Here is a 22,527-nt window from a genome sequence, read left to right on the forward strand (position 1 = left end):
GAGTTGTTGCCATTTACGGCTCATATTTTGCCGCCAGTGAAAAACACAATCGGCTCAATCGAAGACAGTCCTAACAATGAAAAACAACCCGTCAGATAAAAAAGTGATTCTGGGCTGCGGCTGGCAAGAATAGGCTTTTTAGGGAGCAAGCGAGTGCACTTTATGTTGTCTCGCACACACACTAGAGAGAAAGTCCAGGGGACTGTGTGTGCTGAACGGTGGTGGTCTGAATGATCTGCAGCTCTAAAAGCCCCTGAATAGCTGCAGAGATGTCGCTGCCTCTAAATTAAGTCCAGTTCTGGAGATTGACGCTTGGTGAAATGAAAAGCTTCAATGAGATAATGAAGGCTCTGGGGAAACCCTGCTGAAACACTTGCTATGATGGTGTGGTGTGTGTGCTCATAGCCAACAGGTTGTGTGTGTGATGACATGGGTCGTGTGTGTGTGTCTGCCTTTTTATTCTTTGAACTGAATTGGATTTTTTTTATATATTGAATGATCCCTCATCATATTAGAAGGGTAACTTTGTGTCAAAGTTAGCTTTAAATGCAGTTCATGTGTCAAAGTTAAGGCCTGGGGGCCAAACATGGCCTGCCAAGTCATTTTCGTGGCCTAAAATGAAAATAAAACACTCCAAACTAGATGCTGATCTCACAGCCATGCTGTAAAGCATGCATGCATTAATAATTAATTTTAATAAATCAAACAGAGCCTAAAATAAAGTGAATGCTTCCCTGTTCCTCATTACTCTTCAATGAGGTTCCAATGAAAATAAAACAAAGAACTTTCAGGTGTAAATACTGAGGTTGTTTGTGAGATAACTGCGAGTAACATCCAATTTACGACTGGGATCGGTTCCGACCAACCGGTCGTAAGTCAGATTGGATTCAAAATAGCCGACGCGAGGGTTATAGGTGCTACTGTAGCGGTAGATGGCTGTGAGAGAGTGAGATGCTGGATACTGTGCTGCCGTAACTGTTGTACGCGATGCCTATATGCTGGCATTGAATTTAAAAAGTACGGGTGGACGTAAGTCGAGCAGGTCGTGAGTCAGATGTTGCCTGTATAGTCATAAAAACCAATCATCAATTTGCTTTGTAAAACTTTCATGCTCAGTGCTCAACCTCAATAACTTGGATCACTCTTCCACCTCTCTGTGGCCCAATAACCAGTCCCTCCAGGAAGTCACAATCTTGCAGTCGCAACCACCAAAGCACTTTCAACCAATCCCTTCAACTACTCGCAGCGACTCTCCCACAACCTCGACCCGTCACTTGAGTCTCCTTCTGCCCACCCCTCTACGCAGCATGGGCGTTGTCATTTCCACTCTGACTTGTTGAGATGAAGTCAGGTGTGACGCTCATATTTGCCCACACGTGCCACTACTAACAAGGTTCACGATTCGGACGTTGACTCAGAAAAGGATTCTTAAATGTCCAGATTCTACGTATTTAACTGTATGATAGACATGATGAAAAAGAGGAACTCACCTGAACACTTTCGAGGCAAAGTGACTAACAAAAAAAGGGACAAACATGGCTGACCGTGAGATCCAGCTCTCTCCAGGCTGTTTCTGATACTCCACATCCCGACCACGGTTCACATTTCACCATTATTATAGATTTTTCATGGGTGGGGGATATTGCTCTTTGCACTTGAAATACTTGCAAATGAAACAGAAGCTCCAGGATAAAAGCTCTTACTAGCTAATTTGCTTATTATAAATGATCACAACTTTCACGGTAATAAAAAAAAGGCTTCGTGCTTGCTGCAAAGTGCAAAACCTAGGCGGATCTTTACTCAAACTAGATTGTTTGATAACTTTTTTTTAGCAAAACATCATAGCAACACAAGCTCTTCTATTTATTTCTTATTTTGTGTGGCGTGACTCAATAGATTTTGTTGTCCAAATCCCATCATGAAAATGTTCTCACCATCTGGGAAGTCTGAATGTCCCCAAGTAAAAACATTCCCTTGACTTAAAGCGCTCACTCAGGCCTGAATTCTTTATCTCCCATCTTGTTTTGTTATCTTTCTGCATGTGTTGTAGCTGCTGTACCCCTCCTGTGTTTCCTGCGATTCACTTATCTCTCATCGGAATCGTAGATCTGAGACCAGAGAACAAGGTACAACGTACAGGCCCAGAGGGAAACATCTACATCCTGAATATGTCCCTGGACTGTTGAGAGCTGGAATGATTCCGCTGCAAGCTTTCTGCTGCCTCACACAGATGATGGGGATTGAATTGAATAATGGTAGAGGATGTAAATAGACGGCGTGTGAGCTTGATCTGATGTTGCGGTGGAACACTTGGAGCTGCGTGACGTCTGATTACCTGACTGAACCCGACTGTGCCACACTGTTTGAACGGCGGTTCAAGCTGGCTGTTCACGTTTCACATTTTAGGAGCAGCCGCATAAAACGGCAATATCGGGTGGATACTGTAGAAAATGAATTATTTCTTGACAGCAGCAAAATTATGTAAGACAGAAAAATCTCAGAGGGAACTGGAGTAAATCTGGATCTGAAAGGCTTCTTCAGTTCTGAAACCTGCCATTCCATCGAACCCCAAACTCTAACCAGTAACGGTATTTCAATATTAGTGTTTATTGTCAATGTAATCGCTGTGTCTGAAACACTGAGCCTCAACATATGTGTTGGGGGGGATTCCTCCCGTCTGATGCAGAAGTATGTGCTGTTGAGAAGCTGCTTAAGCTGCATGGATTTTGATTGCTTGTGGGTGTTTTTCCAAAACCCTAAAAATAATATCCTTATGCTCCCACATGTTTCAGACAAATCCTTGCTATCACCTTTCTCAGGCTTGATCAAAGGTAGTTCTTTTTTTTACCAGCCATTAAATGCTCTTGAGATTTTGCACATCTTTTTTTCCCCAAATGCAGAGTAATATGATTATTTCCGTATGGACCACTGGTATGATGAGGACGTGTGCTCTGCAGAGGTAAGAGAAAGGTTGCTTCAACACCTTTCTGACCACCCACTCAATGTAAATGGGCCTGCTAATAGATATGCCTGTCAGCTTATGTTATCCACGATGCCTCTTCACTGCGATACAGTGCAATCCACAACATCCCGTCTCCTGGGAGAGTGCCGATAACAAGGACCCGCATGTGGCTTTAAATTGCATGCCGGACTTAATGTCTTCTGCAGTGACGTTTTTTATTTTTTATTTTTTTTAATACAGCACTATATTATGGATCGACTACTACTATTATGGATCGTGATGTTTTACTGATTAAAAGCAGCCAAAAGGAGGCATGAGTTGAATTATGTTGAATTTTAATTGACAGATAGGAGCTGAGGGAAGAAGCCGGCGCAGCGTCCAGTTACTGGGGTGCGCTGCTCCTAACCAGGGGACAAGCTAACATACATACGTACAACTCAACACACCTATATCTATACACCATAGTCAAATACTATCATGCCCAAACAATACTCTAAACAGGGCTTCGGCTAGGACTTTTTTAAACCATGGCGGAGCCCCCCTCTCACTCGCTCCCATCCAAAATAACCAGATAAGTATTACAGATTACTGTAATAACTAACTAAACGGAACACAAGGAAATCAAGAAGCGATCGAAAGCAGCCAAACAAGCGGGGAGTTTTGACATCTATTGACAATGACAATAAAAACGTTGCAAATCTCAGTCAGCAGGTCTCTTCGAATGTGCATGTTTTGAGTTTGCGAGCAACGGACGGATTCCTGTCATATAGTTATGATGGTGTGTCATTTGGGATTTTTAAAAACCACCATAATCACGTCCGTCCCCATGATGTGTCATGTGTTTTACTCATGTTTCAATGTTTGACGTGAGAGTCCATCTTTAACAGAGAGATCATTATTTTGAAGGCATGGCAGCTCTCATTTCAGTCGTAGCCATGATGGTTTACATGTAGTGGAAACACGTAAACCTACAGTAGATTTTTCCCCTCTGAACCTGTCATGTGACCCTGAGAAAATCTTCTGTCACTAAAACTCTGGGACTAACTGGTTTCAGTGACTAAGCTCTTGTTTCGTCACATACACTGCTGAGACATAGCGGAAGAAAATGCAACTGAAGTTAGATTAAATAACCAATATCCAACTAGTTTCTCTTCAATTCTACATCCCTCTATGATCCTGGATTAGATTGATGGTATAATCCAGCGCCTAAATCTCAGAGGAGATTTTATGTGAGGTGGTGAGCAGAATGAAGGTATCAAGGATACGGTTTGGCTCAGATGTGTATACCAAGATATGATATCACGACCCTGCTGCCTGTCAAAAAGTGAAAAAAGTAATAATATTCTGGGGAGAAAAATGTTTTTAAATGATAAAAAAATATCTGAATCACTTATACAGTATGTAGCCTTTTCGTGTATGTCATTTTTACCACTAGTGTAACAAGATATATTTTGTAGAACGATATAAACACTCACAGACAGACAAGAACATAATAATAATTTATAATAACTTACTTTCAACATAAAAAACAGGCATAACTTTTTCAAGTGTGTTCAACTGTGAGTCACCAGTACTTTGTTGAAGTGGGTCTGCCATCGACGCAGCTCTGCTGTCGTGTCTGCTCCCCTTTAGGCGGCGTCTTTCTATCGGGCGCACTGATTCCTCACATGATTAAAATGTCTCAGATGTTTGATAGCGTGAAGCCAAACATCGCTTGACCTGCTGTGTTTGCCATTTGCGTGCCAAGCCCGGTGGTCATGCATGCGTGCGCTAATCACGCTACGAGTTGGTTGATCGTGTTTAATGTAAACCGCTCCACACTAGCAACGCGCACATGTGGCTTTTATGTTCAACTTTATTGCCATCCTGTTCCGTTTCATGCCACTGCACATGTTTCTGTGAAACTGCTGCGTAGCACACTCAGACATCGTGATGTCTATCTGTTTAACACGCTGCCGCCAGACATATTGTGCTGTGCAGCATTTTAGTCGACGCTTATGTCTTGAAGCCTTGGCTCCAAACATGGCCACTTCATTCACTGCAGATGCTTCCATGAGACATACAGAAATGAAGATCGGACCAAAAATAGAGTCAACCCAAGCTGCTCACCTTGTGTGACTTAAAAAAAAAGTCTGAAAAGCACAAGATATTCTGCTGGGGAGCTTATTCCACAGGTGAGGGGCCCAGACAGCTGCCAGTCATGTGGTCCAACAGCAAGATGGTCCTCTCAGTGTCAGCCAGACCTGGGCAAAGTGCGGCCCGGGAGCCATATACGGCCCGATGCCTGTTTTTTGGTGGCCCGTTTGACATCAGACTAAAACTAATATGTCCTAATTTTTCTACCTTTTTTGTTGTTTCTTGTAGTCACAACCACCACGTCAGCAGTAAATATAGCATGTTCTTGTTTTAAGACTAAAATGTTCTTCTTTTCATTGGCCATTTTTGTGTTTTTCTTGTTCCTCAAAATACATTGAAGTAATACTGAACATTTTTGAAATAAGCTGCCTTTTTATCTTTAACGTTTAGTCCATAGTTGATTTATATTGAAAATAAAGTGCATATAAAATGAATTATTTCAATTGGCCTTCCTTTTGATGATGGCCCCTCACAACCGTTACACTTTCTAATGTGGCCCTTTAGGGAATTGAATTGCCCACCCTGGTGGAAGCCAATGGTTCCATGGGCAGTGTGAGTGGGTATCCATCAGTGGCCCGGTAGTACCACAGTGTTGAAGTGCATGGGGTCAGCTACCAGAAGTCAGCAAAGCCAGCGGAGTGGGAGACTTTGGGCAAGTTGGAGACCAGGATTAGTGGGAAAAAAATGACCTGTTCTCTTCATGTATCCATTATTGAAGCCAGAGCCTTGAGTCCTTAATGAATGAAGATGGGGGCGCATATCAAACCACCATAAAAATACATCACATACACAATCAGATTTGTGAGGAGTTAAAGGGGATGGATTGAAGGTGCGTTTGTGTGGAAGAGCAAAAAAAAAAAAAGCTTCCCAACTCTTTTGTTTGTCACACTCGCCACTTTGTCTCTGGTTATTTCCATTCATTAGACAGCAGCACTTTTGGAAATGTATTTTTAATGCGAGGAATGCTGAAAGATGACGTCTCCATCTGCAGAAGTGCAATTATCGAGCGTGTGTCCGTGAGGATAAGTGCAGGTGCATTTGCCTTTCAATTTAAACTGCAGGCATTACATTTTTTTTCGTGAGCTGTAGTTGTGAGTTCAGATCAAAGTAAACCTGGCATTTTTAGGTGAGGCCAAGCTTTTAAATTGGTCCAGCAGTGTGTAGCTTCTCCCTGGGTGTAATGCGAAGCTTATTTAAATCGTAACCATGGAAACTGAGGTCTGCGGTGGAGGAAACACATGCTGGCATTGGTTTAGATAAGTTTTGATAGCTGCCATTCAACACCTCTGTATTCGGCATCTTTCTGTTTCCTCCTCTGAACTGTTGACTGCCACGGTGCGGATGTCACTATTGTGACACTCCTCTCTTTTTATAGTGGAGCTAATCATGTCTTCTTTTCATCTTGTGCTGTGAGGCCCCTTCACACCTCCCCACCTCCTCTTATTACGTTTCTTCCTCCTCCTCCGTCTCTTTTGTGTACGTCTCTGTTTATTCCCTCCCTCGCCCCACTCTTCTCTCTCCTCCCCTTTGTTCTGTCCTCCCACTCGCATCCTCCTCCTGCTTCTTTCACTCTCTGCGCTTCAGAGTGTTGTCCTCAAGAATTCGTCGCACTCTAATATTGATAACAAGCACGGTCAATACCACTATTTACCATTAAAGCTCACAAAGTATGAAATGCTTTTACATTATTCACAAACCCATCACATTTATGGAATCTTTACTTCTGCTTTTTTTTTTAGTTCTTGTCTCCATTCTTCTTTGGACATTTTGTTTTTAACTTACTTTATCAGCCTTTCAACTCACAGAGAACTGGAGGAGTAATTGACAAGTTTGTGTAGGTGATGCAGTCGAACGTACTCTGCCACTTATATACGTAAATGGCACCACTCATCTGTTAGTCCCCTTTCACACTGTGTAAGAGTGAAGATATCCAGTCCAACCAGGTCGATCAGCAGGCTGGAAGCGGGTCAAATGACCCTCAGATTGACTCATCCTACTCCAACCTGTTGATGTCCCTGACATCTGCACTGTTGTGGTCTGCTTTAGTTTAACTGGCAGAATGAAGTGGTTCATTTGCTTGAACTATGCTCTGTCCACATGAGAGGTTCAGATGTCGGCACTGATCCGATCCAGCCGAGCTCGTGCATCACCATGTGTGTGGCTTGATGCTGACAAACCAACTTTTTGTGAGATGGAACTCAAAATAAGGTGCACTGCTGCCTGCTGACGTTGCAATGTTGAAGAGCGAGAGGGACGAATGATGTCACACTATATGTTTTAGCTCCTCATCCGCAGCAATGGTGTCGTCAAACCAGACAAATATAAGGTGTTGGCGGGTAGTTATCATTTCATTTGTGCTCCATGATGACTGGAAGGTCAATGTGCTGACATTCACAGCAGGATTAGGGCACCTAAACGTTTCTCTTGTGTGAATCATCCCACACAAAACAGACATTGACCTGTTACAGTCGTGTGAACAGCCTCGTACTGAAGTATCCGAGAATTATGTGAGGGTTGTACAGGACTTGCATGAGCACAGTGTGGAGTGGATTACATCAGGATACATCATGACACATTTGCTTCTTGTTCCAAGTACTTGGTGAGGGAGCTGCGACCAGTCCGCGGTGTCTCCCTGCTCTCCTGGGAAAGGTTCCAGCTCCACTTGAAAAGAGACAAAGTATTTCATTACCCATAAGGGTAGCAGTATTTTGGAGGTCAAGTGACTAAGCAGTCGTGATAAGCCTGAGCACATTTCAAAACAACCTTCTTTGTGCATGAACTCACTTGAAGTTAAGATGTGTAAATGAAATGCGACTTTCAGTCAATATTTAAAGACCATTTTACATGCAGAGGGAATCTCGTGTCTTCATATATTTTGGGTGTCCTGTCAAAGACAGTGAGTTAAAGTACAGGCAACATGGTTCTGATAGTAAACAGCTGCAACTTCATGTTCCTGTGCCGTGAACAGTCGCCTCTCTTCCTCCTCAACAATAGACAATGGGCACTTTCCCTGTCAGTCTTTCAATTTTTAACCCCTGTTTTCACGTAGTTTAGAGCAGTGGTTTTTAACCGTAGGGCCGGGGCCCATGGTTGGGCCGTGAGCGCCCCCTATACTTCCGCTAAAACTTTTTTTGTTTTACACCTTTCAGCCGTGAGTGCTGCGAGACGCTCAGTTTAAACACATTAGCCATGTATGGCGGCAGTAGTGTGTCACTGAAGTGACTTTCCAGCTGAAAATCTGTGATAGTTAAGAACTATGGAGAAGTTCTTGAAAAGAAAAAAATGATAAAGAAAGTGATGTCGCCCCCCCACAGGGAAAACTGTTCATGAAAGCACCTAAAATTAATTAGAACATGTTATACTTTCATTTACCCTTTATTTATATCTTCTTTGGAGTTTAAATAAGATATATTTTTATTATATATTATTATATAATTTATTTTATTTACACATGGTTTTATTGTATTTATTTAATACAGACTTTTATTCAGTTTTTCCAATTTTCTCAAGTGTATTTTTTTTCTTTAGTAAATTTCATGAACATAATTTGTACCTGGTTCTGCTGCTGGTTGGACTTTTCAATGACTAATAAATATCTTTGCAATGATCACATGGTTTCATGTCATTTCACAAGGTTTTGGTTTGTTCAGGTGTAAGTAGATTAAATATGGTTGTTGACCACATATGAAATCAAGAGGAAAGTGAAAGTTCTATTACTTGAATGGAATATAGAACATGCACTTAGTTCCAATAGACACGTGGCGCACAAAACTGACTTTAAATGAATTGAAGTGCAAGTTAATTTTGCCACTTGCTTTGATGGCTTTCGGGACTTCATGGACAGACACGAGAACATGGTGCTTCTCAAACGACTCCTTCAGCAGTGCTTCTTCAGTTTGATGACAAAATTGTGTGTTAAAGGATAAAGGTTCCTGAAGCAGTATTGATGGTATCTTCTGTTCTGTTGAACCTTCAGTTGAAGTGGCTGCTACATTCTGTGATGGTGAGAGTTGTTTGACTGTGGGATGTATGTGTTTTCTGCTGAGAACCTCCAAACTCCAAAGAGAGGTGCCTTACTGCTTGCTGTGTGTCTTCCACGCACTCTACCTCAAAACAATGATTTACTCCACTGGTGCTGCTCCAGCGAGTACGTTCTAGTAAATGCAGGGTAATTGGTTCACGCCGTTTCCATCAACAGAGCTCTTTGCCTGTCTACAGAGTTTCACCCCTCATAGTGGGAGGCTGATGAAGGCAGGAGCACTCTACGCTGCCACATTTTAGCCAAAAAGAAAAAAACCAACCGGGCTGAATGTACTATATATATATATTTTTCTCTCTCTGTCTCTCTCCAGGGACGTCATTTACACTCCTCCGCAATGCTTGTCAGCCTCCACCTGTCTCCCTCCTGTCTTCAGGACAAGCGTCTCGTTCCCCCCTGCTCAGTCACCAGTCGCTCACCTTCTGCAGCCTCAGCCCCGCATTGTCTCCCCTCACCTCGACCGACTCTGCCCTTCCTCTCCTTGTCCTTCTCGCTGCTCCTTCTCACCCTTGCGATCCTACCTGTCTGCGAGTCACGCAGGGGTGGCGGTCCAGGCACAGGAGCTGGCGGTTCCCCAGGTGGACAAGGGGGACAGCGGGGAGGTGGCAACCAGAGGGGTGTGGTCATCCCTCCTCCATTCTCCCCCGGCTCACCAGCAGTTCTGCCCATCAACCCCAAACTGATCAACTCTCTCAGCATTTCCGTCATCTTGGTGGGCAACTCTAGTGAAGTGACCCTGGGAGCGGGGCTGGAGAAGGAAGACTTCCTGCATATACCGTACCCTCCCAAAGTTGACGTGGTCACCATGAATGAGACGGACCCAAAGAGCATCATCAACCGGATCTGTGGACAAATGACGCGCAGCTCGCTGCAAGGAGTAGTGTTCGGTGACGACACGGACAAGGAGGCCATCGCCCAGATCCTGGACTTCATCTCCGCCCAGACTCACATTCCCATACTCGGAATCAGAGGAGGCTCCTCCATGGTCATGGCTGCCAAGGTAGGAAGGTTACCATCATTTATTCCTCGTGTCATGAGTCCTTCATCTTTGAAGCGTGCTCTCAAAAACTTGATCCAACTGCCTAAAAACATGAAAATGAAGAAGTCCTTGAAGTATCCACTGAGCTCACGGGAAGTTCTGGCTTCCAGTTACAAACCACAACTATTAATCGCAATCGTGAGATTTTAACCAACAGTGCAAAGACCCTCCGTTTTAGAATTAAATCTTCATTATAACTGGGTTATTGGAATTAGGTTGATGTTTATTAAAGAGTACTGGTTAAGGTTATTGTTTTAGATGGTTCTGTTAACAGGGAGGAAATCATTTTGTCAAGCGAGTGTCCTCACTAAGACCGAAGTACAACCATGTGTGTAACCTGTATAGCTCTACTTGTGGGGACCAATTCTTAGAAACACACCTGCTTGTGGGGACCTTTTGCAAGTCCCCAGAAGTGTGTGCCTTAATTTGAGGACTTAAACTTCAAAATACCTGAAAGAAAGAGGGAAATTCTGAGATAAAGAAATACTGTCAATTGTTTAAAAATACTAATACTAATACTAATAAAAAAAGGCTGAATGAGATTTCGCTTTAATTTCTATTTTGTATGTTTTAAAGATTTTGCATAACATAACATAACATAACATAACATAACATAACATAACATAACATAACATAACATAACATAACATAACATAACATAATATTATTTATATTATTATATATTATATTTTTATCTTTGTGGCACAAGGCTGTGTATATGTTATTAATTCACCTTTACATAAACAATTTAGACTGATATTTAACATTTAGATACATACATACTTGTTTGTTATGACTGTTAATGGATCTTAAGGAAACCATCAACTGTATCAGGTTCAGAGCAGCCATTTGTTCCCAGCATGAATGTTGAATTATAACAATCTCGAGGTCAAAAAGCACAGCTGTGTGATTCAAGAGAGAAGCAAGAGAGAGTGAAAGGCAGTGGGCGAGGGGTTGTAAAATTGTGGATGGTGTGTGGAGAGGAGGGCGGGAGGGATGTCGGCTCAACGTATAATTAAAACATTTTACAGCTGACAAAAAGACAGAGGTGGCAAACTGAAAGTGACAAGGAGGAGAGGGCAGTTACACAAGTGTGTGTGTATTTGTGTGTGTCCGTCCAAGCGTGCATATTTGCACATCCATCTGCGTCTTTTTTTAACTTCCCTGGTTGTCCTTAACCTTCAGCTCTTGTAAGGCATCCACATCGCGCACATGCAGAGCAAGTGAAGATGCGCTGGATGAAGTTGTCATGGCAACCACTTTCTTATGTTTTTCTTACTGTATAAAAAGCAGTTGACGGAGGAGAGGAGAGTAGCTGTTGATTCTGCAACTCACAAACGCGGGGGGAAAAGGATAAGGCTCTTGTCATGGAAAATGAGATGAATACATATATTAAAGCGTGAACACCGCGGTGAAAAAATAGAGTGAATCTAAAATGGGGGATGAGCGGCGAGGAATAACTGATGCTCAGCTGTGATTCACATGTGCACGATTGGAGGCACACGTTTTCACATATGGATGACATTCATCATCCAGCGGAACCAATATCTCAACAGGTGACGCTGTGTTTGACAGACAGGAGCCAACAAACCTAAATTAATGACAGATGTCTGCATCTCCAGCGAATGCTCCAGACTAACTCGATAAATCTGTTTCTGCAGATATTGAAGGCTAATGTGTCGATGTGAACTTTGGCTTCTTCAGATCAGGGTGTGATCACAACAGTCACACAATTGAAAATCTTGGTATTTTCAAGCAAAACATTGATGTGTTTTCATATATATCTATATATATACATATAGATATATATCTGGGCTCATGAAAATGAGGCCACTAGTTCCTAAGCAGCAGGCTGTTAGCGCAGCTGATGCTTAGCAACACCGGCGGGTCTGAGCGTGACATTCGGAATGATAAGAAATAATCATTAATTTCACCGTGCAAGATGAGCAGCCTTTCTCAGGTGTCGCTTACACAGAGACAGAAACGACCCGATATTGTCGCCGTTTCGGAGTCAGGTGCAGTGTCTGTTAACCACCTGAATCTGAAACTTTCGAATGGTGGAAACTTTCATAAATGCAGTGTTGTCTCTCTCTGAGTCCTACTACAAGTGGCCAGGATGTAAATATTTCACGGACACAGCACAGTCTCAAGAGACTCACCTGCTATGTCTCGCATCAAATTCAATGTTTTCCAGTCGTCCTTTTGACAGAATAGTTGCGGCATTCAGCAAAGTTTTTCTGTTTTTTGTCACCCTGAAGAGGTATATAAAAACAGGTCTGAATTAAAATGATTTAAAGTTCATGTTTTCACATCATGGACACAGAAGGTCTTTCATTCATTGTCAATCCATGTGATCGGTATCGGTGATTGATATCGGTGTTCAGCACTCTGGCTGATCTGTATTGGTGATCGGCAGCAAATATCCTGATCGGAGCATCCCCAATATATATATATATATATATATATATATATATATATTTCATTTTATGCCCTGAAGCTGATAGGAGTGTAAGAAATGTCTTACAGTATTGCAATATATTGAAGCTTACAGTGCTGCAATATATCGCACTGTATCTTATCACTACTCCTGTATTGGGATACGTACCATATGGTGAGATACAGCCCGAGAAGCTGAAAGCTTGCGGGGCTTTTTACATGAAGGTAGATGGGCAGGCTGTCTGTGATTGCATCGTGTGAAGAAAGTGGTCCTTATAAGGCATAAGAAACGTATTGTCTTCTTGTCAGCTAGTCAAAGAGGAAGAACAAGAAGCAGTGAGAGTTGTTGTATTTGAGATGTAAGAGTCGTGAAGACTCAATTGATTCCTGTCACAGGCCTAAATGTTTGCTTTCCCCAAAATACTAATGTCAGTCAATAATAATAATTTTTCAGTTGAATTTTCTCATGTTTTCCGAAGGCATTTGGTTAGTATTTGAACTCTTAGCAGACTTGACTACTTTACTAAAAAAGCTCCACAGTGATCATTCAACATCGATGATCCAAGTCCCCTCTGAATTCTAGGTTCATGGCTCGCTATCACGGTGAACCTTTTGCTCTAAATAATCCATTAGCTCTGTGTGCAGTGCATCCATATGTGGCTGTTCACTTATCCATATCCAGTGAGTGAACAATTACATTCTCATTCATACTATATTGAACACACGGCTCTATTTACTGGATTCGATCTGCAGCCACTTGGTCCCGGTCTCGATAGAGTTGCTGTGGCCTTTTCCCCCTCCAGCAATCCGACTGTTTTTTTTTCCCCTCTCCATTGCGAATGCTTTGTTATGATGTGCTCCCGTGTCAAATTTAGGTCGTGCACGACAAACATCCGCCACTCACACGTCGGCGTGTTGGTAGTGGCATAATAGAGCGACAGATTTTGGGCTGCTCTCTGCTGCAGCCCGAGGGACTAATGAGGTCTCTTCAGGTCTATTGTTAGGACTTAATCTATGTGTGCACTTCAGTTTGCGGAGGTGTAAACATGCTCTTGCTCCATCATCGGGCCCTCTGCCTGTTTTAGGGGAGATTACAGAAGTTGTTTTGACAGCAAATGAGCTGCTGTCATCAGGCCACGTATACACTTCATTCAGTGGAAGCCAACAACTTTCTTGGTGTTGTGCTCTGGCACTGAGGTCACAAAACTAGTTTCATATAACTCTCTCCTGAAGGAGAAAGTGTTTCTGCAGCCGTCAATAAAACCGGAAGGCTGACTGGAAAGAGTGCGCCGTGGCTGTGAGGTGAATTTTAAACAGAGTGCAGGGATTTGCTGTATGTGTGCAAGTCAATAAATGGTTGTTGTTAATGGCTCATATGTAGAACAAATTGAGTTAAATTTTATTTTAGCTCATTGGTTGTCTGCAACAGTTAGTTGCAGTTTTCTTCTGACATCTTTGTGAGGTCCTCTCTTCTCCAACCCTCAGTTTCAGGATTAAATCTTCATAATAACTGGGTTATTAGAATTAGGTTGATGTTTATTAAAGAGTCCTGGTTAAGATTATTGTTTTGGATGGTTCCGTTTAAAGGGAGGAAATCACTTTGTCAAGCGAGGGTCCGCACTAAGACAAAAGTACAAGTTCATCTGTCTTTCTCTTACATTACAATGTCAAATTTTACAGCTTGTTTTATTACCCTTCCTTATATATTTACAAAATATTCTGTGAGGAATATATTCAGGGTTAGAGTTATTGCTTTCCCTGTTATTACTGGAACTTCAGGGTTTACACTCTTTCACAGTGAAGTTCTGTCTCTGTCATACATCAGTAAACCACTCAGCCTGTAACTGCAATAACTGCAGCGCCAGCTGAAGATGTTTCTAAGCCCTGTCTTTTTTTTTTCTGCTGCAGGTTGTCCTTAGAAAACTTTGTCGATGTTGTGTTTGTTGTTTCACAGTAATCTTCCTTTTGTTTGGAGTGGAATTGCACAGGGTTTATATGCACCAAGCTGTCTCTGTCACAGACTTTGTGTTATCTCTAACTGTAGCAGAATTCCAGTGTTCCACCTTTTGTTTTGCTGACTAAGAGGAAATAGGTTGTTTGACTCTAGAATGTTTCCTGCAAAACCATGTCTTGCAGTACTTGGATACTTGGAGACATTGCTTGCATCCAGTATCAAAGGACAAATGAATTTACTGGTAAATTATATGTAAACGATACTGTATTGTCTCAACATGTTCGCATCATTTCGCTTCCTTAGAGTCCGACTGACTGGCAGAAGTAGCTGTCAACATGTCCAATGTTGGGATCTCACATTTAAGCCCTTTGGGCTATTGCCCAGTGTCACTGAGTCCAATCCCAGTATTCCCGGTCTGAATCTCTTGGCACTGCCATGATGGAGAGTTTGGTGGCCTCAGACCTCTTTTTTTTCCACAGACGTTTCATTGCTGCTAAGTCTAGCAGATGCACAAACATAAAACCAGCTCCTCTAAACCCGAGACTTTAGTTCTCAGTTGTAAAAGAATTTCCAGTTGGGGTTGCTGGAGACATCCTGCTTGGAAAAATTCACTCGTAATCTTGTTTACTAGCCGCAATGGTCACAGATGAATAAGTGCAGCATTGGTTCAGACAAAAGACAAGACTCTCGGTTACATGTCGATCTGTAATCCTCTTCTTCCACAAACTTTGGGCTGTGAACTAAAGATAACAGATATTTGTGGTTGAAACAATGTTTCTCTGGTAGAGGAAAAGGTTCGGAGCTCAGTCATCCATATCTGCTCCTCCACATTGAGGTTGCTCTGCAGCATTTTAGTACCCCTCCTGGTGGCCTCCCTGGTGAGGTACTCTGGGCGTATTCAAATGGGAGGAGCCCCTGGGGGAGGCTCAGTACACACCCTCTGGGTGGCCTTGGAACGCCTCGGTCTTCCCGAGACGTGCAGAAGAGGATGTTTCCGGAGAGAGAGGGAGTGCTGCGCCTCTTTGCTCCGCCTACTGCCGACACAAACTCATCTATAAGTGTTGCAGAAGGCTTGTTATGCTGCTCACTGTTGGTCAAATCCCTGTGAAGGAAATGTGATTCAGTCTTCAGAAGGAAGGACCTTTTAAGGTCATTCTTTGAAATACGTCCGTGTTCAATGTGACGGCCGTAGGTACACAGTTTCTGCAGTGACTTTCTTCAGAGTGACATATGAACCAGAAGCTGTTCGCCTCACTTGACCTGCCAACGACGGCCATCCCTCAGCACACTCTTCTTCTCCCCACTCACAGATCCCTCCCTCCGCTGTCTTTCCCAACCTTTAATTAGTTCATTCTATCCGCGGTAATGTGCTGCGTGGTCAGGATGGGTAATTTTGCAGATCACAGAAGTCGTCTCTGCATTGCACTGGGTTACAACAGGTTGTCAGGCTGCCGTGGGAGTCGCTCTCGCCTTCAGTCAGCCGACACTAACTAGCTGGCCTTTTCAAGTAGCAGTACACAGTACGTGTTCTAATTATTCCTCAAATATCATTAAACTGAGCACCATTTTCTCTATATACAATTAAACGGAACTTTCCTGACACTAAATAAAAGGGCTCATTTTCTTCAATGCTGTTGTATTAATGGCACAGCCAGGGTGGGGGTGGGTGCGGGGGGTATTGGTTTGTTGACCTTTATCTCTGCTTTCCGCAGATAATGTGGATCTGTTTGATCCATCCAGCAAAGACCTTCAGCTGTCCCCGATTCCCTGCTGAGTTGAAGTCCATGCTTCTCATTTGCGAGAGGTTTGAATGAGGGGGTTGAGCTTCACAGACCGTCTTCAGTAATGATGAACAAAGAGCAGAACCGAAAGGCAAAGCTCTCCATTGACTAGTCTGTGAGGACAAACTTTTGAGGAACAATGAGAGAGTGGTCATTTCTTAGTTCATAGCAATGGATATCTGGATTCCCAGGAAGAGATTATTCGGCCTGAGAATGGAGGTGGAGCTAATGCCTCTATAAAGTCAGTCTGTTCTGGTGTAAGACATCTTGCCAAAGCATCGATAGATCACTCCCTCAGGAGGTGAAAACAACGCAACCGCAATGAGAAATGTGGTCACTTTCTTCAGATTACACATTTTTACGGAATATATTTAGAATATATTATACAGAAGATGGATATACTTTTTTACATCTCAGCAGGCATCCACATTTGTACTGCAGGATCATGGAGCATCAAAAGATAAAGAAAAAAATAGAACCTTTTTGAGAATTCGCAATGGTTCACGCTGTCCTGCTTATTTCTCCGGCAAATAAAAAGTATCAAAATAGTCAGTGAGAGAATACAGATGGTTAGCACTTGCCAAAAAAATCATCCCTAAAGTGGAGACAAGATGACAAGCACACGAGACCTTGTGGTTGCAAATAATTGCCCTTTTCATATTTGAGCTTCATCTAGAGTGTTTTTTTTGTTTCTAAGATGCAGAATGTTTCAATGACTGTTGCTAGATGAGATAACAATCTTGCTAAAGAATCATGTCAAGCTTCATCACAGCCTCTAAAGTAGCGCACAAGTTGGAGTGGCGCTCCTTCAACTATCAAACATCGGAACATCATTAATGGAGAAGAACCTGATGCCAACTTGAGTGTCGTTCTTGCTGATTTCATACTTCATTGCGCAATGTTTTTCACGTTTCAGGAATGCAGGGTGAACAAACCAGAGAGAGATAAAAGAAAGCAAGATAAGAGCTGGCACTGAAACGTTGTCACACCATGTGGTGGTTTTCAGGGTTTTGCATCAGACTGAGAAGCCAAACAGAGACAGTCGCGCGTATTTCATCCCAAACAGACAAATGTTGTTTGTTCACATAGCCTGTCCTTTAATTCACCGGCCAGTCTCCATTTGTTGGAGCTGAGATAAGAGGAAGAGGAGAGGAAGCGGCGATTGATGAGGAGGAAATGCTCTGTTCATTCATTCCTTTCATTCTGATTTATTTATTTAAGGTTGCTTTTATTTATGGACAACAAAAGGACCTGGACTTGTGACAAATATCTATGGCTAAAACCTGATAAATCTTACCTTCCTGTTTATATTCCATCGACAGTTACAATAATTCAGCTCTCCTAGTTTCCTTTGACAGTAGACTTAGATCATCACTTTTTTTATTGGCTAAATGGTCTGGCTTTACAAACCAGAGTAGAAGAGCATCAGAGCAGAAGAAAGGATATTATCATTGCGACTGGCACATTGGAAAAGGAAAAAAAAATCACAATATCAAAGTCACAGATACACTTGTCAGACATGTTATAGGTCTAAAGTAATGCTAAGTCCCCAAAAGGGAAAAGGATCATTTTACTATGTGGTTACTGTTTTAGGGCGACCCTTGTAAGTCAAAGCCCATCTACCAGATATCCAGTGATCCTGCTACAGCTCTCTGAGGCCTCGCTGCTTTTCTTGGCAGCGTATGAGTCACAGTTTAATCTGAATTTTTGGATTCATAAAAAAGTGGAGTTCATGAGGAACTGGGTAATCTGAGTTCAGCTGCTGCTGTAAAAGATAGCCTTGACTCATTTTCAGTCAAAATGCTTAGTATCTTGAAGCCTGTTTTGCTCCCAAACAGGACTTGTCTTTGCCACTTTATCGATCTTCACGTGATTGAAAAATAACGATTGCTCCCCCGTTCTGTTCAGTGGAGCTTCATCCTCTGCTTCTTTTCAGATGGTCTCGTGTCGAAGGTTGCTTGCTCAAACTAATGACCAGTGCACTCAACCTCTGGGGACTCGGAATCATAAATATTTAAGCCTCCCGTGCATGGCGTTCTTGGACATCTCACTTCTCGAGCATGTGTGTTATCTGTTGGTGACAGTCTTTCCAGTCAGAGACACACGCAGTCTCGCTCTGCGACTGGCACCTTCACTCAACGCCTCTTCGGCGCTAATGTCCTTCGGTTGATTCACTGTTCAATATTCTGCCCTCAAACTGCAGTATACAAGGCTTCAGGCTAGGATCAGATGTTGATATGGCAACTGAAATTGTTTAGTGTTTTAAGCAGCTGAAGATGCTGCTTTAAGAAAAAATAGTGGAGGGTTGTGGCGCTTAGATGCACTGTTTTGGGCATTTTCCCTTCTGTGGCAAAGACAGCGTTTCAGCAGACTGTGCAACACCATCAAGAAGGAATGGCTGGGGTGAGGTGTAACTTAGCTAACACGAGGGAAACACTTCATTTAATGCCAAAGGCTGAATTCTATGTCAACATTACACGGAAAATTCTGCCGTCAATGTGGTGCCAGAGGAGTTAGAATGTGTTGTTGCCCATTGTGACATGGGTCTTCAGCAAATCGGACCTGTATGGAAACGCTGGCACTGTGTTGCCACCTGTACGAATGAACTTTTTTATGAAAATTCTGACGTCACGTCTCTCTCGTCTTTTACCCTGGATGTTGTCCCTTCAACAACTAACTATAATGGACTGTTGAGCAGTGCTCATATTGCAGAGAAGACAGGTGAATATCACCACACTTGTAGTGTTTAGACGATTATTTCATATTATTATTTTATCATTTTGTCAAACCAGAATTTCACAAAATTATCCAAATAATTGGATAATGTTATACAAGTAACATCCGACTTACAATCAGGATCGGTTCCGACCAACCGGTCGTAAGTCAGATTGGACGTAAGTCGAATGCCATTCAAAATAGCCGACGCAAGGGTTATAGTTTCTATTGTAGTGGTAGATGGCTGTGTGAGAGTTAGATGCTGGGATACTGTGCTGCCGTAACTGCTACGTGCTATGGTGTCAGACATTGAATTAAAAAAAAAAAAAGCATCTGCTGGCCGTGGCCGTAAGTACGGGTGGACGTAAATTGAGGATGGTTGTAACTTGTACATTATTTTCAGTTGTTTCATCTGCACGAGAAAATGGCTCCATCTTCAATACTGAGAAGAGCAGGACACCTTATAAAAAATAACACATTTTGTTTTCAATGGTTTACACTAGTGAACGCCACAACCTTCTCAGGGGGCGCCTGATATCAGCCAGGTATGGCAAGTCAAGGCGACACCGACTCGATACGGTGTTTGGTTTGCACAGTGGTTTGTTTGGATTTTCTTATGTTCTGAAAAAGTTTCCCATTCTCTTCCATAACTTCGGGTCATGTGACCAGCTCCGGTTAAGAAACACAAATGGCTGAAATGAATCAACTTTCGCTTGTCTTTAGTGCAAAATGTGGATTTACCGTAGTTATGAAGGTTTGCTGTGGCTGTTACACTACTGCCACCTGCAGTCCGATTGAGATCATTGCACTGGAAATGTATTTAACACAAATTATATAGATAAAATATATGTTGGTCTGTAACATTGACGGTCTGATGAAAGGTGAACGAGTGTACTGGAAGTGTCTCGCTGGTTTATGAGCCAGTGACGGTGGGACAGACCCTTACAGGGTCTTCAGTCATGAGGCCCTTACAAAGGTGAAAGAGATCGCACATAATAGAGGCTGTCTCCGCAGGGTTTCCGATCTCACTTAAGGTGAGGTGCGCCGTTCAGGAAGTCTCCGAGTCAAACAGCTGTCCTTCTGCTTTGGGAGAAGTCAGTTGAAGCGATCACTTACTCTCTGTACTTCCCAAGATCAGTTGAAGGTTTCTAGGGAGATGGACGTCCGCACTACTTTGCATCAACCTCTGCACTGTATCTGACATCAGTGAGTGAATATGGCTGGATGGATGGATCAGTGGCTGCTATGTTTGTGTACAGTATGCAAAATGTTTCCGCTCCCTTTCTCCTAGCCTCGTCAACATAGCGCCATCTGTGTGTTCCGAGGAACTTCTGCAGTTTGACTGGACATGTTAGTTGTATAGCTGACAGTTGCAGCAGCATCTAGCTCTCTGGTGCTCCGAGCTGATGCTGACACAGCTAAACACTGACTGGTTGGAGTTACACAATGCCTCTCCAACATAATCCCATACACCCAATATCTATGATTCTCAAGCCTGAAGCTGCCACTGTATTTCCAACAAGAGGTTCGGAATTCAAGAGCAGGGAGGGGTGAAACCGAGCATTAGCAAACAATCCATTTCCAAGAGGCATTTTCTCTTCTTCCTTTTTAATGAGAGTGTTTATACACAAACCCAAATCTTCTCATTCAGATGTTTTGCCTCTTGTTCTCCCATTTTTTTCTCTTTCGCATTCGTTCACGTCCTAGCTTCTTTGATTTTTGTTCATTCTGTTTTCTTCTATCTGCGCACCATATCTCTCTCTCTCTCAGCTCTTCACTAATCTCCTCTTTGATTTCTCTCCTGTTCGGCATCAAAGTCAGCTCATTCTCCTCGACATGATGCAGCGCCAAGCTTTTCTCACCCTTCAAAGATATTCCCCATGAGTTCACTGTTTCAAGGCTAAACGCCATGTTTAAATATTTTGACTCATCGTGATGGGAAGTGGAGCAGGTTTGCTTAAGCAGAGCAGAGAACTAATTGTTAGGACCTAACGCACTTGTGTAATGGTAAATATACGTTGTTTACTATCTGGATTCAAGTTTTTCATCTGATATTCTACGAACCGTGTAAGAACCATATAAATCTAATCCAAGTTTTAAACACAGAAACAGTAGCAGATACATATTCAGAAGTTGAAAATTTTAGCAACACAAAGGACACAAACTCTTGCTTCTGCATAGAGAGTGAACAAGTTTTTAGGACATATATAGGGCATAGAATAAGTGGCACAGCTCAACTTTATGACCATTTTCATTTGAGGATAAAGACCACAAGTGTAAATTAGACATTCTCTGTTAGTCTGAGCTGGCGAGCTGTTAAAATGCTTTTATGAAAGAGGCATCAGGCAATATTAGATTTTATGACTGCAGTTGACCCCAGGGCCAGAGCCACAGCATGCTTGGCTAACAACATAGCAGTTGGCCGGAAAGACGATGTAGTTTTAGACATCATAATATTGTCATAATAACAATGTTGTGACAAGGAAATACAGTGATTGAACATGTGCCACTTTAACAATATATCATCCAAATGATCTTTTTTGACTTTGTTGAAGTCAGTGAGATCACATTCGTCCTTTCTTCCTTGTTTTATTTTGACATGTGAATCAATGCCTTTACATTCTGGTAACTGACTATATATATATAGGTGTAGTTCAGCTTCTGTTCTACTTCAAGCTCACAGGAGTTTTCCTTTACCTTTTTTTGATACGACAACAGAGCAAAATTGACGATGAAAGAGATTATTTATCATGAAAGCACTAAATCCCACTCACTCAGCGAACCTCCTTCCCAGCGCGAAACCACGTATTGGAATGATTGTTGGCGAATCGACAAGGTTGGCGGCTCTATTTTAGAAGACGTGATTACCGAAGATAACAAGGAGCTTGTTGGGAAGTGCTGGGCTCATTGAATTACTCATACACTGGGAAAACGTCTTATGTAGGAAAGTGATGGTGAATAATTGTGAATCGAAACTCGTAATGGTATGTTGCAGCTCTTTGGAGCAGCCAGCTCCCGGACTCCATCCAGCAAGTGGGAGTCCATATACGGTCCACTTCTGTCAAGCTGACTTAACGTGTGTGAGTTATTCTTAGAGTGTACTGTCAATGTGTGCGCAGAGAGCGGCGACCCTTGCCCTCAGTTTGCCACTCTGCATTAAATAAATATGCAAACTTTGACCTTTGCACCTGACCCATGAAATGACATCACAGTTATTGTTAATGTGATTATAGTTTCACCAGAGCTGTGCATTGCCAGGCAACTCACAGGCTCATGTGTGAGTGTGTGATCACATGATGTACAGTAAGTGTGCATGATAATGTCATTATCATCGGCCCAGTGACACTATGTGTCTACAGTCGTGTGAAACAATGCATTACAACTGTCAGTCATCTCTTTTCTTAAAGAGACAAGTTTGTAATTGATCGACACACAAAAGTGGGCTCGGGCGAATTGTGACGTCAG

General features: G+C 42.5%; 1 protein-coding gene across 5 annotated transcripts in view; it reads left to right on the forward strand.

Moving 5' to 3' along the window:
- LOC128753744 (glutamate receptor ionotropic, NMDA 2B-like) overlaps positions 1–22,527 on the forward strand; it is a 109,095-nt gene that overhangs the window by 17,361 nt on the left and 69,207 nt on the right. For all 5 annotated transcript variants that reach the window (XM_053855783.1, XM_053855780.1, XM_053855779.1 and 2 more), the window contains one exon: positions 9,451–10,137. In XM_053855783.1, coding sequence (XP_053711758.1) covers positions 9,451–10,137 — 687 coding nt within the window. The remainder of the gene's footprint in view (positions 1–9,450; positions 10,138–22,527) is intronic.

The sequence above is a fragment of the Synchiropus splendidus genome, chromosome 2, assembly GCF_027744825.2.
Source record: "Synchiropus splendidus isolate RoL2022-P1 chromosome 2, RoL_Sspl_1.0, whole genome shotgun sequence".
In the NCBI taxonomy this organism is placed as follows: domain Eukaryota; kingdom Metazoa; phylum Chordata; class Actinopteri; order Syngnathiformes; family Callionymidae; genus Synchiropus; species Synchiropus splendidus.